This window comes from Terrapene carolina, unplaced genomic scaffold (genome assembly GCF_002925995.2).
Source record: "Terrapene carolina triunguis isolate 2854851 unplaced genomic scaffold, T_m_triunguis-2.0 Scaffold62, whole genome shotgun sequence".
In the NCBI taxonomy this organism is placed as follows: domain Eukaryota; kingdom Metazoa; phylum Chordata; order Testudines; family Emydidae; genus Terrapene; species Terrapene triunguis.
The window spans coordinates 3,386,604-3,403,577 of record NW_020664413.1 but is presented as its reverse complement, the minus strand read 5'-3'; the positions used below and the strand labels follow the sequence as shown (position 1 = coordinate 3,403,577).

Genomic DNA, 16,974 nt, shown 5'->3' with positions numbered 1-16,974 from the left:
TATTCTTAGCTCCATTTCTCCCCCTTTGAAGCTGGTGGATTCCTGCCCACTCCCTTTGAAGAGGAAATCGTTTTTTAAGAAAGCAAAAGGAGATTATTTTCATATGCATGAATATTCCCTCTTAAACCAAGGGAAGGTTTTTCAGAGGAGAAATCCTGGCAAAACTCTGGGTGGTTTTGGTTTTTTTTGAAATCTTATTAACCAGAAAATCAAATGCATTGCTCTGAAATTGTATTTCTCAGAGCTTTATCCTTAAATGACCTTGTGCTTTTTAACTATTCTTAAGAGTTTTGCAAAGCCTTCATCATAAGATATAAATTGCTCACCAGAAAAATCAGTGCTTGCATTTATGTTAAGTGTGCTTAAGATAATATTTTATCTCAATTTATCTCATAACTCCTCACTTACAGGATCATTCATACACATCCCAACTGAGTTATGCACCTATCAATCTATAGCTTTCTCCAAGCAAATAGCAGCTCCTTAAGTTACATGTTTCTCGAGAGGGAATGATTTTTTAAATTATATTTATCTTTCTATATCTTCTCAGTTATTTTGCATAGAACTAGAGAAAGGCAGCTTCCAGTTTTCTATTATTTTGAATTGATTCTCCATTATTCTTGAATGATTCCCTAATTTTGTGTGTTTTAATACATGTCAAGGATGGTATCAGTTTGTAATACCTGAGCCCCATACTCTGAATGGAAAATTCTCTCTTCAGAAACAGTCATTGGTGTGATGAAATCTAACTATTATTGAAAGTGGTATCATCTGATCCTTTTAAAATGTCTCGAACACAGCCCCTTTTGTGCTAAAGAAAAGGCAGAGCTCTGGCATTTTAAAATAGTTCCCTCAACAAGCCCAATATCAGTCATTCAGTTGCTGCAGGGAACATTCAGCGTTATTTTGAGTTTTGCCCAACAAAAAATAAACGGACAGATCTTTCCCAATCCAGCATAGATCATTTTCATTTTTAACCAGCGTTGGTGTGCCTGGTAGATCCTGTGTGTTGAATAAAGTGCACAGATTGGTTTCTCTAGTCATTCCATTAGATGAGAGCACAAAGATTGAAAACATCATTAACAATTATCTCTGCATATTTTTTCCCAGTAAGAGGTTACTTGGTAGAAGAGGTAGTACTAGCCAGTAATAATAATAATTCTCAGTCATATGTACTAATTAAAGAAGTAAGTCAGCTAACAGCTCAGTGCCTCAGTTTCCCCATCTGTAAAATAAGGATAACAATTATTTTCCTGGTAGGTGTGGTAAAAATTAACCCTTTAATAATAAAAGCACTTATAGTATAGCACCTTTCATCTGAAGATCATAAACTATAATATGAAGGAGTGTATATATTCCCACTTTACATCTAGGGAAACTGAGGTACAGTGTTTGCAACTATGCCATTGTCATTCAGCAGGTCAGAGACAAACAGGCTTGGAATAGAACTCCAGACTTCTGATTCCTAGTCTATGCTGTACCCATCAGACCATGCTGCCTTCCAGATTCATTAATGTTTCTATAGCATTTTGAAGTTCTAAAACGCTGTATTAAAGAGCTGAGTTCAGGCTAAGTATGGATTGTTATGGATGGCACTCTAAGACATTCTTTAATTATCTGCCACATTGCCATGATGTCGAGGCCACACAGAGCCCCATTAATTGCCGGTGGCTGCCGTACATATCCCAAATAGACTATAGCGGACAGATCTTTAATTAATCCCAGGGAGGAACACTCATCTATGTTTGCAAACTCGGTCTTCAGCTTCCAAAGTGCCTGCTTGACTACCAAGCCACAAGCCATTGAGTAAAATCTACACACCGCTTACATGTTAGTTTTATCAGAGTGAAGAATATCAAATGCCTTCACTCTCCCATCAAGAAAAGTTACTTACTTTTTACTGAGATTTGCAATAGTTCTTAATCTAATGTTAGAAATACCATAGTTTAAATGTTTTAAAACATTACAGCAGTGTTTTGTGAGCATTTGCCTTAACTGTGCCCTGCAGGGACCAGTTCTGTGGGGTAGTGGAGAGCTCCACTCCTTATTCTCCCTTAGGAGACTGCCATTTCTGAAATAGAAATCTACCCACTAAGACCTGGACCAAACCCACCAATGTCTGTTCATGTTGCCACCACAGGTAATGACTCGGGTCACTACCAGTCTGCGTTGTGTTTGAACCAGTGCATTAAAGTATGTCTTCACAGCAGAGATAACTCAGGCTCTTACCCAGGTGTTGCCTCTAACCTGACTACCGTCCACACACAAAAACCTCTCATCTGGGTTTAGAGGTGCTTTAAACCCAGCTAGCTGGTACAGTTAGGCGATATGGGTTTGAGCCTCGGTTCTGCTTTAACCCAGGCTGGTAACACATCCACTTTGCAGTGCTGCTAATCTTCCGGTGCCTTCCCACAGTTCCCACTGGGCCATAGTTTCTTCCCCTCTACAAACACCTTCCTTCTGTACCAGAAGTCACCTTCTAGTTTATGTACACCAGTTTGGCATTTAAACCCCACATTGTATTTAGGCTGCTGTATTTCTACAGCACTTCCACAGTATTTGAACAGTCTTTGGGAAGGAGATAGGGGAATGGACCAGGGAGGATGCAGTGGAGGAACCAGCGTGATCTCCTTTGCAACGTACCATGCTGCCAAGATGCCTTCCACCAGGTCTCGTGCCTTGCATCTGCCTCCTGTTGCCAAAATGAAGGTTGCATTAAAGCCAACAGCTGGTCATCATTCACCGTAAACTCCATACCTCATCATGCGTTGCAACAGAGGCGGAGGACCGGAAGTTGTTTACATTAGTGAGCTGGCAGGCTAAGAACACTTCCACATAGGTCCATCCTTCCTGGGCCAAAGTTCTCTCACAATACACTGTGAAAGAATTCAGAGAACTGAGTGCAGTGCTAAGAGCCAGGGGATAGCCCCCCAGAAGTCCTAGCCTACCTCCTCAGGTGGATGAGTGCTGCACCAGCATGGATGCAGTCACACAGGTGTGGGACATTTTAAGCTTTTGCAGTAGGGCCTCTCTACCCAGGCTAATATAACCCAGGTACGCCGACCTGGTGACAGTCACCCAAGCTGACTGCAGTGAAGATGTACTCATATGCTCTGTGTCCTACTGCAGATCCCCTGAGCCATCCAGTTCCTACCTTTAGAGGTTCTCTCTAAATATCCTAGATTATATTTATTGTGTGACGTGTAAGCAGTCCTGGATCACTCCCTGTGAACGCTTGCAGTTCTGTCAGTTTACCCCGTGTGGCTGTTCAGTAACTCTTTGTGGGCCAAATCCTGATGTTCCTACTCAGTGTTTACTCAGGCAGAACTCTGAATTGAAGTCCGTGAGCATATTGGCCTTTTTCAAATAATCCACCTCTACATTTGGTTTTAGACACCGGTCTCCAATGGACCACACAGCAGTGACCTTTTGCTTTATAATTAAACAAGGAACGTCTTCTTCCTCCATGTACCTTTCCCCCACATGGGTTCTCCCACACCTTGCCTTGTTAAGATAAGGACTTGTAAGTCTCCCTTCATTCCAATAACCACATTCCAGTCCTTCCCCCTTTCCAAAGTTTTCTAAGTGGCTACAAATTGTGACTCATCCTCTGGTTGGGTTAGCAGAAGCCATCATCAAAGTCCATGTTGCATTATGGGTCAGCGAACCCTGGGTACAACAACTGGCCATCAGCAGTTCTTTCTCTTACGTATATGTGCGTGCACATGTACACCATTTAGAGGTGGTTTAGCCTTAAAGGTGCGGTGGCTGGGGGAAAAAACAGCTGTTTCCAAATTCTGCTTCCATGTAATCCAGCAAATAGCATTGCCATTGGGTTGGCAAATGAAATCCTTTCAAATGAGCCCTCAGTATCTGCTGGGTAAAACATGCAGGACTCTGAGCCCACTGACTGAAGAAGGAAAATGGGGAAATGTGTGGGTGTAGGGGAATGGGTGGAATTGGGGCGAGGCGAGGAAAACGTGTCTTCACTTCGTTTCCAGAAGAAATGTAAGCCCAGGTATTAGGTTGAGATTTTCAAAGCAGTCTAGCACATCTTCTATTAAAATTATTTGTATTACCATAGCATCTAGGAGCGCTAGTCATAGACCAGAAACCTATTGTGCTAAACATTGTACGGTGAGATGTGAGTCTAAATCTCTTAGATTGCTTTGAAAATCTCAAACTATTTCCCCCCCCAGAAGTTATTCTAATATCAAAACCTCAGGTCTCTTCAAAAGCTCATGTACATGTGTCACTCATTGAAACTTCTGGCACAAGATACTACATGGTAGAAAACCAGTCTCATTCCTGAGGATAAACTTGGAAGCTTTGCATTCTTTGTCTGAAAATGTTTCTTTCTCCTCTCCTACCAAATCTGGACAAAACAATCTTGAGGCTGGGGTTGGTACATACTATCGATGTCCTAAACAGAGGTAGATAAGCGGTGTTCTGGGGATTCTCCATAAGGGAAAGTTTTATGCAAGGGAATTTAACCAGGCATTTTGTTCGGCTTTTTTAAAAAACAGCTTTTCTTGTACAGTGTCTGCCAGAGTTCAATAAGGCTGCTGTGCATTTGGGAAAGTTATGGAATAATGGAGAAAAGAAGAACTAATTCATAAAACAGATATTCTGTAAAGCACCCTCAGTGGAATGACTTAGACAAATCCTTTGAAAATGTCATCCAGAAACAACTGAGTGATACTTTGGAAAACTCCTTTTTAAAACGTTTTGGCTGGAATGTATCCTATAGAATGTTACTAGCAAAGAGTTAAGTCTGTCACAAAAAGGAAGCACAAAAGAGGCCCAGTTTAGTGGCCTGAGTATAGGGCTGAGAGCCGGGAGTCCTGAGCTCTAATCCTAGCACCGTTACTGATTCACTCTGTGGCCTTGAACAAGTCACCTGAGTGTCGTCATCTGCAAAGTGGGGCTAATAACAAGTATCTCTCAGCGGTGTTGGGTGTCTCAATTAAAGAATACCTGTAAAGTGTTCTGTGATTGTCAGCTATCTTACTGCGTTTTCCCCTCTGTTCTGCTCCTTGAACTGATATGTTAAACCACTATGCTCTGCTCTTTGAAATTCTGCTACAAGATCAACCCCTCCTGTGATGCCTGCTGGGCGTGGCCAATTAGCAATGGCCCAACAGAGGGTCGGTGGGATTGCTTGTCACTTTGTTTTGAAAAAAATATTAAGTTTAAGTGATTTGGAACCATCAAGGTATACACAGAGAGGAAGGATGGTCCAGTGGTTAGAACACTAGCCTGTGACTTCAAAGAAATGTGTTCAATTCCCTGCTCCACTACAGAATTCCCATGTGACCTTTGGCAAGTCACTTAGGGCTTGTGTAAATGAATGTGTAATTCACCATAAGCTTGGCTGTAAGTCCATGTTGCACTTGCCTGTTGGGCAGTCAGCAGGGGTGCTGGAACAATTTTTATAGTGGGGGTGCTGAGAGCCATTGAACCAAATTGTAAATCCTGAAACTACTTCAAGCAAGGGGGTGCAGAAGCACCCCTAGTTAGGGTTGCAGGCGTCCAGTTTTCAACCAGAACACCCAATCGAAAATGGACCCTGGTGGCTCCAGCCATTAAAAGTCCGGTCGGCGGCGCAGCAAGGCTAAGGCAGGCTCCCTGCCTGCCCTGGCTCTGCGCAGCTCCCGGGAAGCAGCCAGCATGTCCAGCCCCGAGGCGCAGGGGCGATCAGGGAAGTGCTGTGTGCTGCTCCAACCCTGGCTCCGCAGCTCCCATTGGCCGGAAACCCCTGCTTTACCTGTAAAGGGTTAAAAAAAGCCCATAGGTAAAAAGAAGGGAGTGGGCACCTGACCAAAAGAGCCAATGGGAGGGCTAGAACTTTTTAAAATTGGGGCAGGGGGGAACTTCCCCTTTGTCTGTTGTTGTTGCTCTCCGGAGAGAGGAGACGCAGAGCAGGAACGGGGCTAAACTATGCTGTAGGAAGCTTTAAGCCAGGTATGAAAAACCATCAGATCATACCTAGAGACTACTTATTTGAAGTCCCCAAATATGTAAGTAGATCAGGGAATGTCTAGGAAGACGCAATTAGGTTTCTCTCTTTTTTCTTATTGGCTTGTGGACCCCTCTGTGCTAACCCCCAAATGCTTTTGTTTTGCTTGTAACCTTTAAGCTGAACCTCAAAAGAGCTATCTTGATGCTTAATTTTTGTAATTGTTTTTTTTTCAGACCTAGCAAAAAGCCTAAGTTCCAGATGTATTTTCTTTCTTTTTGTTTTTAATAAAATTTACGTTTTTAAAGAACAGGATTGGGGTTTTTTGTGTGTCCTAAGAGGTTTGTGCATATGTTGTTTAATTAGCTGGTGGCAACAGCTGATTTTCTTTGAGTTTTTTTTTCCACAGCTCTTCCCTGGAAGGGGAGAGAGGGGGAAGAAAGGGCTTGAGGGTACCCCACAGGAAGGAATTCCCAAGTGTTCCTTCCTGGGTTCTCAAAAGGGGTGGTGGTGTTGTTTTTTTGCAGTTGTGTGGTGGTAGGATCTACCCATCCAAGGTCAGAGAGAAGCTGTAGCCTTGGAAGTTTAATACCAGCCTGGAGTGGTCAGTATTAATTTTTTAAATCCTTGTGGGCCCCCACCTTCTGCACTCAAAGTGCCAGAGTGTGGAATCAGCCTTGACATTAGGGGTGGGGTAGGGGGTGGGGCAAGGGTGTTCAGTTTTGTGCAATTAGAAAGTTGGCAACCCTTCCCCTAGCTCCAGCACCTGTGGCACCGCACTACGTGTCTGTGTGGACCCTGCTGCTGTGCACTAAATGATCCTAGCCTGCTTTGAAAGGGGAGTAGGTCAAGGCACGCTAGGGGACATTTTAGTGTGCAGCAGCCAGTGTTGCCATAAGTACTGATGAAAAGGACTTAAGTATAAGTGCCAAGTACACATTGCAGAAGTCCTTATAAGTACAGGTGTGCTGTGAAAATCGTGCTTATGTATTTAGAAGTAAAAGTACAAGCAGAAGCACAAGTACTGTCCACTTCCATGAATTTAAGTCCATTAATGGCTATTAGCCAGGATGGGTAAGGAATGGTGTCCCTAGCCTCTGTTTGTCGGAGGGTGGAGATGGACGGCAGGAGAGAGATCACTTGATCATTACCTGTTAGGTTCACTCCCTCTGGGGCACCTGGCATTGGTCACTGTCGGTAGACAGTATACTAGGCTGGATGGACCTTTGGTCTGACCCAGTCTGGCCGTTCTTATGTTCTTATCCACCAGGATGCAGTTTACACTGCTTGCATGTTGAGGGCCTATTCCTGTGTCCTTTACTCAGGCAAAACTCCCATCAAAGTCAATGGCATTTTTTAATATTAATAGTACAGTAACTTGATTAATAGGCCCTGAGTTTTTGATGTGGATTGGTACTAAAAAAATTTCTACACAACCAAAATACTTCATTGTAATTTTTTATTTTTCATGGCGTCGTCTTGATTCCCCCTCCCCCCACACACACACATAAAAAACTCCCATTTAAAAAAAAATCCTTGCGGCTTATTACTAATAGAAATGCAGATTATTAAATTGCAGGGTTTTTTAAAATCAGGTTGACTTTTCACCGTGTATCACATCATTCAATTACTATTTGCATTAACCTCATCTTGCATAATAAATCTACGGTTTGTCTAGATTAAGGAAATTTGCACTATAGTTTCACTGCTGCAATTGTCCAGTCAAGATCCTACATTAGTCAGTTTCGTGTATGTTCATTGCCAGTTTCACCTTTTTGTTCTACTGCCAATGCTGTTGTTTGGTTTTGCTGGCATTGCAGAGGAATGTTAAAATCTCCCAACAAATCATGCTTATTTAGTCCATTCCTATTAAACACCCACTCCCATCCTGGTGGCTTTTGTTTAAATGTGGAACATACATTTAAGCCTGGTCCATATTAGAAAACTTGTGTCGGTGTAACTAAATCCATTTTAAAATCAATACATGTAGATGCACGTAAGTCAGTTTAAATCGCGCTTAAACCAATTTTGCTTAATGTGGTAAGTTAGCTGGAAGTGCCTCTTTAAAAATCCGCAGGAACTTGCTCTTCTACATGGAGTTAAATGTGATGCTCTATTATTTATTTGTCCTCCTTCTCGCTCTCATTTTAGGTTGGAAATGGAGGATGTCTGTTGGATGCTCTGACCAGGATGCTTTCGCAAGCCAGAGCATCCCTGCTACTCATTGCCTGATCGATGGCTCAGAAGTGCAGGAGCTGATAGATTTTAAACACCTCCTCAGAGATGCCCGATGAGACGCTTCAGAACAGCAGCGGGATGGAGGAAGCGGTGCAGAGGGAGAACAAGGCTGGAGCACGCAGCCCGCACCGAGGCTCCCTGCGGAGAGCGGTGGCTACGGCAGTGACCTTTGATGGAGAAGCCACTATGGACAGAAGGAAAAAGAAAAAGAAAGAGTCCCGTCCAGAGTCTATTATAGTTTATCGGTCGGAGAATGAAAATAAGGTGGAGGAGGAGCAGGCGGATGAGGAAGGAAGGGAGAGAAGTTCAGAAGAAGGCTCCAAGTTCTTGGGAAATTCCGTGGCAGATGGTACGTATCCCCAGATTTGCAACTGGCATCCAGATTCCACTAGCCATTGAGCCACTGACCAGTAAAATATATTGATCCATGTGTAAATAGGGGCACTAACTCTTGCCTGTCTCTCTCTTTTTTTTTTTTTTAAAGATATGGGGAAGGATAAAACTTCTGGAAGTGTATCCTCCTCTCTTGTGGATGAGTACTCTGAACCCCCCAGGGCATCCGTGGGACTTGAGGGCGCAAGCCCTTTTTCAGATGTAGCGTTTATTAGGGTAGATGCTGCGAGTTATTTTTTGGGCTTCCGTACCTTTGCTTTTTTTTTGAAAATTCAGCATTTTCAATTTACAAAGCGAGGGTTGTTTTTTTTTTATGGAGGCAGGATGGTGGGGGAGCACAGGAGGAGAATCCTGGACCTTCTTTCCAGCTCCGCTACTGACTTTTGATGTGACCTTGGGCAAGACACTTCAACTTCTATTCCTCAGTTTTCCCTGTCTCGTAATAGCGGAGAGGGGGTTTGTGAAGCTTCAGACGTGAATGTTTGAAAGTGCTTTGAAATCCCAGATAAAAGGCACCAGGGGTTATTTTTTGGTCTGTTTTCTTAGCCACTTATTTGTTTGAATATGCTCCCCATTGGTCCACCTCTTTTTGAATCTTTTTTTTTTAATGTAGCTGCTAATTTAGGGCCTGATCCAGAGAGATGTTGAGCACCCTCTGCTCCCATTGACTTTGGGATCAGGCTCTCTTCCCTACTTAGAAAGAACTGCATGTAAAGCAAATGGATGGGAAATTGGGCTCCAGGTTGATCAATTCTAGAGGCTCTTTCTGGGATAGTGCCATAGGGGGAGGGTACTGGCTGCAGCCTCCTGTTGGTACAGTCTCAGCATAGCTTCCTCTTTGGAAAGGGACTCCTTGTGACGGTCACCAGTGAGCACTTTCAGAGCTGCTTTCACCCAGAAGGGTGGCTGGAGATCTCTGCACGAGGGCGAGTAGTCCTTGACAGGTCTTCTAGCCCTACTCATCTATTCGGACTCATAGCTGATATGGGAGAAGAGTTGTGTGTGTGTGTGTGTTGGGGGCCAGGGGTTAGTAAATAAGGAAAATTGCTGTTCATGTATATTCCATCCCTTTCCCTGTGTGGAATGCACTACTTGTATTCCCAGCCCAGTTAGATCGCTGCATCTCCAACCTACTGTCCTGCTGTGTTTTCAAGCCTCAAAAGGGTTGCAGACAGTGGACGCTTCTGTTTTTAAAGTATGTCCCATCGTCCCTTCATTGATGTCATAACTGAATTGCTACTTTCCCCAGGGAATATCCATATCCTGTTTTAGGCTTGCAAACTCGTCTATTCCCACCTCTGCCCATGCCTTCCTCTGACTTGAGCCAACCACTCCTCCTCCGCCCAGTGTCCCACTCAGGCAGCAGCTCTGCTTGGGCTGGTCAAGCCAGCTCATGATCCCTGTATTCTTCCAGGACTGGGCTGGAGATGGGACTTTTTCTGTCCCTCACTGTGGAACTCCATCTCAGAGACGGTCTGCCAGACACCCATGTGGGCTGCCTTTAGATTATGCTGCAGGTCCCAGGGACTTCTGTTGTCTCTTTCTTGCCCATATTTGACCCCTTCCTTTGTTTTTTGTTATTTCTGTACAACTTCCTGCCCCTTTCTTCCCCTGCCTTGCACCAGTGTGGACTGGATCCTTTGTGGTGGTGACTGGTTTGCCTGGGTCTGTCCGTGTGCCACGTTGTTTGATATTGGGCCATATTTGGGCTGATTGAGTTTCCCTTTAGTTCTTTTAAAATGTCTCTTGTATGTTTATGGCCCTTGGAAGGAAGCATTTGCAATAGGTGCCTTACAGAGCAATGAAATAAATATCTTTAACCGGGACTCCCTGCTCTGTGGCCTCTACAATCCCAACTCTCCAGCAAGGACAGATTGCTCCCACCTGCCTTTTCATAGGTCCAGAGAATGTAACCATCACCCCTATTCTTCGCCACTGGTTTCCCGTTCGCTTCATGGGCTATGTCGGATTAGCCAGACTTGTTTTAAAAACTCTCTGTGGACTTGCTGCAGCCTAAGTAACAGACGTAGGGCCAAATTCAGAGTTGATGTGTAAGGGCGTATAACTGGGACCCCTGTAGCCACTGTGTAAGGCAGGGGTGGGCAAACTACGGCCCGCAGGACAGATCTGGCCTGCGAGCTCCCGCTGGGCAGCACGATCTGGGGATTGCTCTGCTCCGGCGCTCCAGCTGGGCTGCAGGGTCGGGGGCCGCACCACGTGGCTCCCAGAAGCCGCGGCATTGTCCTGCTCCGGCTCCTATGTGCTCCAATGGCCCCCTCCGGTGCTCCAATGGGAACTGCAGGGGCGGTGCCTGTGGATGGAGCAGCGTACAGAGCCACCTGACCGTGCCTCCATGTAGGAGCCGGAGAAGGGACCATGCTGCTTCCGGGAGCCGCTTGAGGTAAGCACCGCTTGGAGCCTGCACCCCAACCACCTGCCCCAGCCCTGATTCCCCTCCCGCCTTCCAAACCCCTCAATCCCAGCCCGGAGCACCCTCCTGCACCCCAAACATCTCATCCCCAGCCCCACCCCAGATCCCGCACCCCCAGCTGGAACCTTCACCCCTTCCTGCACCCCTGCCCCAGCCCGGAGCCCCCTCCCATACCCTGAACTACTCATTTCTGGCCCCACCCCGGAGCCCTCACCCTCTCCCGCACCCCAACTCCAATTTTGTGAGCATTCATGGCCTGCCATACAATTTCAATTCCAAGATGTGGCCCTCAGGCCAAAATGTTTGCCCACCGCTGCTGTAAGGGGCTCTGAGTTGGTGTAACTTAGAAGGCGTAAGAATGGGGGCTGCTTTAACTTCGTCTTATACCCTTTAGTTAGTTCCTTTTCTTGCTACACTGTATCCCTTGTCATGCAAATTATACCAACTTAGACTTTCCCTCCCCCCACCTCTGAATTTGGCCCACTGTGTATATGGTAGTTGGTGTAGCACACATGTTGAGGGGACCAGAAGAGAGAGTACGTTGCACCATTTTAGAGTCCCCTCTGAATCTGGCCCATTGTCTCTTTCCTCTACCATCTCCCCTCTCTTCCTATAGCAGCTGCCTCCAGTTTTTCCTTTTACACAGCCTCGCCAGTACAGAGCCTTCTCCACTCCTGCCATCTCAACCAGCGTCCCTGGATAGCTCCACATTTTCTTCCATTTTCCTGTGTGATCTCCTGCCTGCATCTCTTAGCTTCCCTTGCCCTGCCTTTTTATTATTATTATTATTATTATTTACCATTATTTGAACTCTAACTGTATTGTCTAATGTCTTTGGGGATTTTCATGAAACGTGCTTCAAAAAAATAGTTCTGTTAATGTTGATGAAATTTATCTCTCATTTGAAGGTGGCTGGAGCATGCCCTTAGACAGCCGATATGTTACTTTAACTGGAACTATCACAAGGGGGAAGAAGAAGGGCCAGATGGTGGACATCCATGTTACGCTAACAGACAAAGAGCTACAGGAGCTGGCTAAGTCAAAGGAGCCTCCAAAAGATGAGACACCGGAAGGGAAGAAGACTTGCGACGTTGGATTGGACAGGGGCCCCCATATCCTGCTCTGGAGCATCATCTGCCTTCCTATCATCTTTGTAGTGTCCTTTGTGGTTTCCTTTTACTACGGAACCATCACTTGGTACAACATCTTCTTGGTGTACAATGAAGAGAGGACCTTCTGGCACAAGATCACCTTCTGCCCCTTACTCATTATCTTCTATCCTGTCATAATCATGGTCATGTCTTTCTTCCTAGGCTTATATACGGCGGTTACCCAGATTGCGTGGTCCTTCGGTGGCTGGTGGCATGCTGTGAGAGATATGGAGAAGGGATTCTGTGGCTGGTTGTGTAGTAAGCTGGGCCTAGAAGACTGTTCCCCATACAGCATTGTTGAGCTGCTAGATTCTGACAATATCTCAGGTAGTCTGTCTGGCAAAAGCTCTGCACAGGGCGTTGAGACTTCAACAGTCTGAGGCTTTGTCCTGCCTGACTCTGACTTTCTTGATCACGTGTATTATGAATGGTGCACCAGACAAAGAACTACACTGACTTTTTTATCTTTGAGCACACACGTAGAGAATTAAAACTTGGGAGTTGGGGGGGAGGAGGGGAGATTAAATGTGCACAGAGCACCAAAATGCCGGATGGGAGTCTGGCATTTGTTGTCAGGTGAACATGCATGGTTATTTCATAGGGCTGCTTAGCTGATCTGTTTAATATTTGGTTTTAGCAAATCACAACTGTGTGTAATTGTGAGAAGATCCAGGTGTGTGGGGTTAAGAATGGAAGCTGTATAGGTATGTTGGGATGAGCGGCAAAAGCCCCACACTTCTGCAAAAGGAAGTTCTAGTTTTAGCATGGAAAGGATGGACCATATAGTGAATATAGACCTAGCTAAAGACGTCTGTTCTCTGGACAGTCCCTGTACCCAACACCTGCTGAAATCAGGAGATCTGTGCTCATGTGGTGCTAGAGGCTAGATTGCAAAGTGCATGGTGTTACTAAAGTTGTCTTAGAAATGAGTATGTTGGGAAAGGTGTTTCACTAGTTCACACCAGTGCCACAAACCTTGCAGGTAGTCTGGCTGCTGCAGTGAAGAATGTATAGTGGCTTGAAAGGCAACCTCGATACTGAATACCTGGTTTGGTGTGCAAGCAAAAGCTCAGGTTGTGCCAAAAGGTTCCTCCTTTCTTAATCCTAATTATATAGCAGCATAAGAAAGAAGCATCTCCACTGAACAAGAACCAGGAGTTTGTACTTGTGAATGCAGTTTGTGTTTGTGTGGAGCAGTAGCACATGTATTTAGAGCTGCACAGATGATGTGTGCAGAGGGAAAGTCTTTCTACATGGATATGAGGCAACAGAATGGCCTATCTTGCTGTCCTGATAGGGCAGTGAATCTGCGCCTTGGGAATGGGAGATCCTGAGCCTGCATCATTTAGCGTTAATGCAAAATGCATTAGTGTCTCCGGCTGGAAATCCCACCCCCATTTCTTGACTCCATGTCTCCATACAGTTAATTATACTGAGCGGTGATGGACTTCAACCTTCATTTTAAGTTTGTCCCCTTCCCCCCCTTTCTTCCTCTGCATCTCCTCCTGGAGGAACATTTTTAAGACATTTAAAGACAGGAATCAGAAGGGACCTTCTGTGCCAAACTTGACTGTCCAGTTTTGGACTGGGAAGGTGGGTGGTAGTTGAGTTACAGGTGTCCAAAAGATAGTTGTAGTTTATAAGTAGCCTGTGCACATATACCTCTACAGCCGTGGTTTTCAACCTTTTTTCATTTCCAGACCTCCTAAAAAATGTTGAATGGAGGTGCAGACCCCTTTGGAAATCTTAGGCATAGTCTGCGGACACCCAGGGGTCCGTGGGCCACAGGTTGAAAACCACTGCTCAACAGCAAAGTTGGTGCCAGTGAAAGATCTGGAGCCTGAACCCTCTACTTCCGCATCCCCAGGGTACAGACGTTAAAGGGAGTAACCGATCAATCTTTTCCTTCACTGCATCACTCCCAGCCTGGAAGGGCCCACCAGTCACATGCCTGGAGATAAGTGATTCATAGTCCGTGTGCAATCTATTCAAACAATGTGGCCTTCATGGGTGTATCTGTATGCACTTTTCTCCCCTACCAGAGGGCTTATCTGCTTTAGTCTTGGGGTTGCTGAAAGCTTGTTTCTCACACAGTGGGTTTAGCTGGGACACTGACCTTCCCAGCATGGGGACTTGGCTTGTTTAAAACTGTGTGTGTATGCTTGACCTCTTTCTTCTGCAGCTCCCTGCTAGGCACTGGCGACAGGCCGGATAGGATGCAAAGCAGCCTGCTTTAGGTACAGCTGTATTTCCACATCTGTGCTTGCTCCAGCTTCACTCTTCCGAATCTGGTGCCCGGAGAAGTAAACAAACGACAGCACATTGGCTGGCGAAACCGCAAAACCAAATGTGTGCCAAAGAGAGAGTGAACAAAATCCCTGGAGCAAAGAGATTAAAGCCAGCCACAAGCAGAGCCTCTTGGCTTCCGTGAATAGCATCATATGTTAAAGAGAATCTTCTTGTCTCTTTTCACATCAGACTAATCTCCGTAGAATGTTACTCCTCCTGACACTGATCCCTTTTTCCAGTTAGAGGGGAACTGGGCATTGGTCAAGCCCCTGCTTACGTCTATAGTTGTTGGGACAAGGAGTGGGATTCCGACTTGGAATTGTCTTGCAGGGTCATGGGAAATGAAGAGAATGCAGTTGGCTCCTTGGACTTTCTGTACAAAAATCTAAATTGCTGGGCACACTTTTGTGCCCAACACCTGGGAAGTCCCTAAACATTTGAGAGATTTCTAAATTTGTAGTGCCAGTGTCTTTTAAACCACGGTGGAATGTTCAGCTCTGAAACGAATGCTCCTTAACTTGGAGAGAGTAGGGGTAATTATGGTAGGGAAGGCAGAAACTCTGGACCAAAGACATTTGAACCAACTCTGGACTGAAGCACAAATTGTCCCAATCTGTTATTCTTTGGCTTTATCCCTTCAGCCAAGGATCTCAAAGCACCGTGAGAACATCTGTGAATCCTTGCATTGCCACTGCCAGGTGGGGGTGCTATGCCTATTTTATAGGTAGGGAACTGTGGTACGTAGGAGGTGAGCGACTTGCTAGAGATCACCCAGCACCTCACTGGTCTAGCCATGAATGGAACACGTGAGTTCTGACTCCTAGTCTCCTCTAACAGATATGGTCCATTTGCAATTGTCTGATTACCCCAGTCTCACTTTTATTAGCAGTTTCTTAAAGACAGAGGGTCCTCTCTGGTAGGAAACAAACCTTTGAGACAATAGGCAATACCTTGCGCTCAGAAAAATCACAAATCTATGCAGCATTGGGGCCAATTCAAGCAAAGGTGATGCCTCCCACAAAGCTATTCTCCTGGAGTCGTTCTCCTAGGGGCCTGACCTGATGCTTTTTCCTGTCTTCTGACGTCAGTAATAAGAAGTGCAAGAGGTAAGTGGCTGAGCCTTGGCAGTCTGTTTCAATTGGCCCAGGGCCACTGATCCATTCTGAAATACCCCACTCAGGAACAGCAGGTGCGCAGAAGTCCGGAAGAGCTTAAGTTGTACAAAGCTGGGAGAGGGTTAGTCATGTGAACTCTCCCTTATGGGACACTGCCAGCCTCCTATCCTCACAAGATGCACCAGGCGGATTCAGAAGACTGTTTTGTTTACTTTGGGTCTGCTGCATATAGTTCGCAGTCGGTGCTGGGGGTAGGAAGGCAGGCAGGCATCATTGCAGGCGGAGAGGGAAGAGCTGAGCCGTTCAGCTACTATTCAAGCCAAACAGTGAATGCTCAGAGCTGAGTCAACAGCATAAAGGGCCCTTTAGCTCCCAGAAGGCTTGGATGGTAAATACTAGACACAACACAGCTTTGTACAGTGTCAGTTCTCTGCTCTTGGATTCACCGCAAAGATTGCAAGCAGCCTGCTGGAGAGGAACGGCCGAAATCAAATGTGTGCCTCCTACTGCCACGTAAACCCAAAAGAGGGTCAGATGAACTGTCCTCCCCATACATACATTACAGCTAGGCTGCTGGACATGCTGAAATTGCCCTTTAATGGATTATATATGAAATCTGTTTTCTACTTGGATACAAATACCAGGTCTGTGCCTAGTCCTGTTGTCCTCAGTGGGCTGGTTCACCACTGACTTCATTGGGAGCAGGTTTGGACCCTGGGAGACTTCTGGTGCTATTTGTAGTAGCTTTAGGACCTTTCTAAAACCAAAACACTCGACTGTTTTTTTTCCTCCCACCTACTTGCCTAATGCTGCAAAGTATCTATAAGCTTAAGAACCTGCTGTGATTGAAAAAAAGCACAACCGCTGGCTTCATTTCTCCCCTCGCTGTTTAAAAGCTCATGAATATTGTTGCTTATGTGCCATTGCCAAACTGCAGGGATCCCCAGGAATCCGTCCCAGTGGCTGAATGCGTCTCCGGCTGCCCCCGTTTGGATGTAGGCTTTAAGGTAATGGAACAGTCTCTGTTGATTTTTGACGGTGCTTTCCCCGTCCCATCCTGGCTGGCCTGGTGGAGAGTAAAGATGCATCTGGCTGTGGGAGAGTGACACGCTCACCTTCTTGCTTGACTTTGTATTTAAAAAAAAAAAATCACACAATGCTGTTGTTTTCTGTGCGGATGAACGATTATAAATTGTCTCTGTCTAGAGTCCAAAATGAATGTTGTGTCTGAAATTATTAACCTGTCTTTGCGTTGATCCATTCCTGTATGGAACCAAGACAGTCTTCGGGCCCTGACTTCCCCTCAGCGTTTACGTTTTATTACACAAAAATGATCACTCTTTGATTTGATTTTCCTTGCTGGTTATCCACTGGGCTCAGAGCCAGCGGAGTGCACCT

The 16,974-nt window shown here is 45.5% G+C and overlaps 2 protein-coding genes across 2 annotated transcripts in view; one reads left to right on the top strand and one right to left on the bottom strand.

Annotated features, from left to right (window-relative positions):
• The window catches only part of PECR (peroxisomal trans-2-enoyl-CoA reductase), a 35,755-nt gene extending 33,000 nt beyond the window's left edge, over nucleotides 1-2,755 (bottom strand). Inside the window, exon 1 of the mRNA XM_029910502.1 lies at nucleotides 2,644-2,755. Coding sequence (XP_029766362.1) covers nucleotides 2,644-2,755 — 112 coding nt within the window. The remainder of the gene's footprint in view (nucleotides 1-2,643) is intronic.
• Nucleotides 2,756-8,114: 5,359 nt separating this feature from the next.
• Nucleotides 8,115-16,735, top strand: TMEM169 (transmembrane protein 169). Its single transcript, XM_024217945.2, has 2 exons — nucleotides 8,115-8,546; nucleotides 11,930-16,735. Exons 1-2 carry the CDS (start codon nucleotides 8,243-8,245, stop codon nucleotides 12,550-12,552), a joined length of 927 nt encoding a protein of 308 aa, XP_024073713.1. The 5' UTR covers nucleotides 8,115-8,242; the 3' UTR covers nucleotides 12,553-16,735.
• Nucleotides 16,736-16,974: the final 239 nt, after the last annotated feature.

Excerpts from the sequence above, each read along its gene's own strand:
- TMEM169 (XM_024217945.2), top strand. The coding sequence starts at position 8,243 with ATGCCCGATGAGACGCTTCAGAACAGCAGCGGGATGGAGGAAGCGGTG. Across the intron at positions 8,547-11,929 it reads GGGAAATTCCGTGGCAGATG|GTGGCTGGAGCATGCCCTTA; the intron begins GTACGTATCCCC and ends TCTCATTTGAAG.